Consider the following 6,258-nt stretch of genomic DNA (forward strand, 5'->3'; position numbering starts at 1 on the left):
CTTAACAGATTTTATTCCAGTGACTCGGATTTTCTTCGATATTCGGTATTCTTTTTTGGTTACTAATTAATTTGTTTGTTGGATTTAAACGTTTTAATTTGTATTAGGAATTGGGAATGCCGGCCTTCGTACGATAAAGACATTAAATAAATTGTATTTTTCTTTTTATAGTGTTTTCGCTTTAATAGAAAGAAAATAACCCTAAGATTTAACTAGCTCGAATTAAAAAAAAACTTTAATAGAGGATTAACTATTATTTTTCGGACATTTTTATATTAACTAGAGTGCAATGCACCGTAATCTGAACCAGTAAGCTCACATATAACAGAGTCTTGAGTAAAGTAAATCGATATCTAAATCCTAGGCTAAGATACGTGTAAAATCCTCGATAGTACATAATGAAACTCTCTATAATAGACTTTAAGCTACAATAGATTAAAATCTGTTGTTCTAGTCCATTAGAAGCGGACTTGTGACATAATGCAACGAAGAAGTATATTTAGGTCTTCGGTTTATGCAATATTTCATTTCAATGGTTCATTTATAGTAGTTGGAAGTAAAAATTATAATTTTTTTTTAAAATCTATCCAAATCAATAATATATTAAGAGAATTAGAAGTAGGAATAATAAAAATAAATTGTTAATCAGAGGATAATAACATACCCGTAACTTACATTAATTTTCTGAAATCTACAGACTCAGCATTTTCGTTTTAAAAGAATTGGTTTCTATCTTTTCTCGAAATCGTGCAATTAATTTTGAAAAATCGCTGTTGCGGGCTTAGAGTAAAGTAAAATCCGGATCAAATACCAATATTATTCAGAACTTAATGGCAGTATTAGATCACTGACCAAAATGGGACGTCAGAGTAAAAAAGAAATGAGAATTTAATGCAAAAATGGTCCCAAACTGCTTGCCCGATCCTTTACGCTTAACTTCAGGTCTTGGCATATTGGAAGTGATTGATTTTCATGCTAGATTCCTCGGTGCTAATTTCTGCTGGCGAATATCTCCGAATTTATTTCTCCATTGTCAATACAAATTTCATCTGATATCTGAAGCGATACCAGTGGTTTGCTAACGATTTTCTGTATAATAATTACACCTTTATATAATAAAGATATTGGAATAATATACGATTGCAATTCACGACATTTAAATTCAGTTTTGACGACATAAATAGATTAACAATTAATTTTACCTCAATAATTTTTGACAGATATTAGTCATTGTAATATTAAGAATACCTGTGTCATTGAAGAATACATTTTTCAGAAATAAATCTGGTTATAGAAATATTTTCGATTTATATTATCAGAAAATTAATTTAAACATTCGATATTTTATCGAATGTTTGAATTAATTTTATTAATTTTCTGATATTTAAGTTACAAAGTAGATCTCAAAATAAATTTAGCAAAGACTAAAGTAATGTAAATAAACTGGAAGATAAAAAAGACATTCTAATTTCTAATAAATAACACTGTAAATAGTAGAAGAATATATATTATATTTAGGACAACTAATAACATAGCCCAGGATTTCTACTAACCGAAATAAACAGAAGAATTAAGTTAGCAAGGAGTACATATGATAGAAATTCAATCATATTCAAATTTAGAATGCCCAAATATTCGACCAATGTGTACTACCAGTCATGACCTATGCATGCAAAACCTTCACATTTAACACAGACATTATCAGGAATCTGCAGTTCGCACAACGCTCGATGAAAAGAAATATGCTGGGAATAACCAAGACACCACAAAAAATAGATTATATATAACCAAAGACCCAGGAAATAAATGTCATCTACAGAATTAAATCCCTCAACTAGCAAAGGGCAGGACAACGAGCAAGAAGAACGAACATCAGATGGACCACAAAAATTACAGCACGATACCTACGAACAATTAAGAGACCTAGAGAAGACTAAACCTGATGATAGAAAATTATCAATTTTATCAGAGATATCTTGCGCAATTACAAAGAAATTATCTAAACATTTGGGGGAGGCTACATCATTATTGGAGCTGGTTGAATAAGCTAAAAAAGACATTCTAATCGCTAGCTTTAGGTCTTGAGGTCTTCCTTGTATGTTGGTGCGAATATACCAGCTCAAATACATATTTTTATGTAATCAGTACCTAAAAAGTTTTTCCCCGCTATATATTTAATATGTACTCGGAAGTCATCATGAGGGAGGCATTACACAATAAAGCAGCTGGAGTAGTAGTAAACGGAGTTCCTATAAACAATATACGATACGCAGATGATACCGTACTGCTAGCAGAAAGTATACAGGATCTGCAACGAATGGTCCAAAAAGTGTATGAAACAAGTATCCATTATGGCTTGAATATGAACCTTAATAAAACAAAATTCATGATATTTACAAAAACACCAAATCAAAATACTCAACTGATCGTAAACCATCAGATAATAGAGCGAGTCTATAAATATAAATATCTAGGAACCCTGATCAACGACAACAATGATTACTCATCAGAATTAAAAACGAGAATTGAAATAGCACGTAACACCTTTATTAAAATGAAGCAATTCTTTTGTTGCAAAACTTTAAGTAACCACCTTAAAATACGAATGCTAAGATGCTACATATTTACAACAATGCTCTATGGTATAGAAGCTGCCACTCTTAACAAAACAAATGCTTAAAAAGATAGATGCCTTCGAGATGTGGCTTTACAGAAGGGTACTCCGGATATCATACGTTGACAGAATTACCAATGAAGAAGTCTTACGAAGAGTCTCAAAAGATCTAGAATTGTCCCAAGAGGTGAAAATCAGAAAACTCCAATATATGGGCCACGTAATGAGAGGTACAAGATACAAGCTTCTACAACTAATTATCCAGGGTAAAATAATAGGGAAGAGAAGCATAGGAAGAAGATGGATGTCGTGGCTTCGAAATCTCAGAGAATGGTTCAACTGTACATCAAACGACCTGTTCAGGGCAGCAGTCAACAAAATAAAATTAGTCATGATGGTCGCCAACCTTCGTAAGAAGTCGGCATCTTAAGAAGAAGACCTAAAAAGTTACAAGAAAAATCTACTAAAAGTAGTAATTCCTGTAATTGTCTTTATTAGGAGCTTAGAATGAAGGCTGGTAATAAAGCTCACTAGAACAAGAACTCTTCATAGATCTAGTTAATTTTTCAACTTCTAGAATACAATAAAAAAATTTATAAGGATACGACAATTTACCTACATTATTAAATACATAATTATTTACAAAGTTTTGATAAATTTAAGGAAAGTTTTGCGCGATAAAGACGATTGAAGATTAAAAGATTATCAAATAACCATACTGTACGTGTACGCTCTTGTTTACTTCCCTTCGTATTTACGGTAGCTAAGCACTCTTCGTTTTAACGATATAACTCAGAATAAACATGACAATTTTATGCATATTTAGCTTTTGTCGTAAAATCCGAAATCCTGAATAATCGCTGCGAGTTTAGCGCGTTAGCTATAAATAATAAGATTAGAAAGATGTACCTGTGCTTAGTTCTAGAAGTAGCAACATCCACGGCGAGAAGAGGAAAAACCCTGACGACATCTTGCCATTCGCTTTGGTCATTTTTCAATCCTTAATATTGTTTCAACGAGATAACACTGCACTTCACTCAATAATCACGCACAGAGTAAATTACACCGTCTTGCCAGTATATGTCTTTCATATTATAAGAATTTAGCTCAGAAATTGCTTGGGTACCAAGGGCATTTACTATATTATCCTTGTAATACCACGAGCTTTTTCTGCAAATAGAGAAGAACAGTAAAATAAAAATCGCTAAAACTATGCGAAGGTCTTCTCTACGTAGCCTAGTAATATCACCCCTATAGCGAAAATAAAGTCCAAAAATGATTTATAATAAGAATAACTTCAGAGACACTTAATAACACAAAGAAACCCAATATTTTAATATTGAGAAATATTATTTTGATTTTTAAGAAAAAGACACTGTAAATCAGTACGAAACTTTTTTGAAAAAACATATAATAATTAAAACTTAATTTCTAAACTTATTCAATCTTGCTCCAACTAATTTAAGCTCCAACCAAGAAAGTTTACAGACTAAATATTGCTATTAAAATATAATACCCATTTAATTTATTTTCTGATTTTAGAAAATGCAGTAATAATTAAAATACCTATATAAGAGAGGCTATTGTTTTAAGTAATTTAAGAACTGTAACAAACTGTATGAACTTTTAGAGACGTATCTTGAAATTAAACAATACAAAACTAACGTCTATTGTTAGCAAAAACTTTGGAAATATTGCCAACTTAGAAAAGTATGGAAATATCTTTAAAACAAAGAAAACTTTCTAGATATATATTCATATTAAGCACTAATTCAGATGAATTATTCAAAGTAACGTCGCCAGTTAACATTTTAAGTTTCAAAAACAGGTTTATGATTACTTATAGAACAAAAATAGCAATAATATTCTATATAGGGGCAGCCATTTTTAAATGCAATTAAGGGGAACACTAACAGAATTCTAAAAGTTGATATATATATAAATATCTATTTAGTAAGAATGTTAACTAATGTTTAAAATGTTATCCTTCGTGAAGATAAAAATATGCAATTTCATAAAAACAAAACCTTGTGATAATATTTGCAATAAAAATATCAATACTAATTTAGATGAATATTTATAGAAAATTAAATTGCATTAATTATCACACAGAAAAATATTATTTCCAATCAAGTATATAATATATAAAAAACATAATTTGAAATGCGCCATTTGTACCAATTAGTTTGGTCATCTTGATATGATCATTGATGATTGGTCTCGAAATGGAGAGTAAATAGAATAAAAAGTATTTATTTTAACGTGCTTGTAATAATTTAAAATTATTTGTAATAAAAGATCTAAAAATTTGTTTTGCTTTTCTACCAGAAATTGTAACTAATATGACAATAACCTTATGGTCAGAAGAAATCTTTTTACTAGTTATTAAAAACAAAATCAATGCGTATAAAAGATACTAACACGTTATAATCAATTAATTAAAGTGTTTCTGAAGTTATACTGAACAAAACGTGCGGAAACATACTTTTAATTGAAATATATGAGAGGAAAACTGATGTTTATGCTTTTTCCAGATAATGAAATAAAAGACTCCGTCAAATCGACTCTTGATTTTGTTTTGTAGCAAAATAACAACTTTTTTCCTCTTTTATAATATTCAAACGCCAAATAAAAAAGTTTTAAAAGAACTATCTAAAAAAAAATAAAAATGAAATAATGAATTAAGTTTAGACAGCATGGCATTCGATATGTTGACATAAAGCAAATATTTTTTGACCGAACCCAAAACAAATCATAAATATTCACATGTTTGCCTACCACAACAAAGTGTTCTAATTCATTATAAATTCCCTCTGAAAACTTTTAAACCGTGTTTTGGTGTTAAATAATCGCTAGGAACAATGTCCTATCTACCTGCGACCGAATCAGATTTATCCAAATGGAAATGGTTCACGTACGGCTACTGTCACTGAAAGATTTGAATGTTCGAAACAAGTCACATGACCTAAGCGCGCGAAAATCTTGCGGGATTCAGACGGAAAACGGGCGCATATGCCGACAGATGCGGAATACAAGCGACTATGTGAGAAGAGACGGACCGCTATGGTGGATGAAAATTTCCCGACAAAGCGCAGTCGCTCCAAAGCGCCTGCGTCACCGGCTTTTCTCACCCTTTTATTTTAATGCGATTGCTGTAGAATGTTAACTATCCACCAATAAGCTTATAGCTATCGACGGCTTAATTTGTTTGCATTTTTACTAAGCCAACTTTTCACTGACGCAACTTCCAAAAGAAACTATTCCCGCAGTCTTGTAAACTTAACTAACAAAAAGTTGCCAAAGGTCAGAACGGGTCTCAACAAGCAAGTTTTAGTTTATTCTTCTGGGTATATCGCCACTAAAATATATATTTAACGATCAAAATAACTGATCTTTCAACATGTTTTTATTAGCTTCACCTGTATACCGGGCGTGTTTCAAAAGTATCTTTTCCCCATAACTTTTGTTCTTTGCTTTTATATAAGGAAATTCGGTATGTTAGTATATCACAAAAATAGGGATTGATTGGGCGCATTCAATTACTTTCTGTTACTTCCTGTTTTACCGGAAATGACTACAACTATCGATTTTTAAATGCTACCCACAGTATTTTTTTACTTTATACAGGGTGAGTCTGAAATAAA

General features: G+C 31.0%; 1 protein-coding gene across 5 annotated transcripts in view; it reads right to left on the minus strand.

Annotated features, from left to right (window-relative positions):
* Positions 1-5,635, minus strand: part of LOC115882301 (hemicentin-2-like) — a 393,218-nt gene extending 387,583 nt beyond the window's left edge. The window contains exons 1-2 of one of the 5 annotated variants that reach the window (XM_030900284.1): positions 5,489-5,635; positions 3,524-3,698 (exon numbers count right to left, since the gene is read on the minus strand). In XM_030900284.1, coding sequence (XP_030756144.1) covers positions 3,524-3,605 — 82 coding nt within the window. In that variant the 5' untranslated portion in view covers positions 3,606-3,698; positions 5,489-5,635. Of the gene's footprint in view, positions 1-3,523; positions 3,866-5,392 lie in introns of all 5 variants that reach the window. The other 4 variants (XM_030900282.1, XM_030900283.1, XM_030900280.1 and 1 more) reach the window with 4 other exon arrangements.
* Between the last annotated feature and the right edge of the window lie 623 nt (positions 5,636-6,258).

Source organism: Sitophilus oryzae, unplaced genomic scaffold (genome assembly GCF_002938485.1).
Source record: "Sitophilus oryzae breed Bouriz unplaced genomic scaffold, Soryzae_2.0 scaffold_177_pilon_pilon, whole genome shotgun sequence".
Taxonomy (NCBI): Eukaryota; Metazoa; Arthropoda; class Insecta; order Coleoptera; family Curculionidae; genus Sitophilus; species Sitophilus oryzae.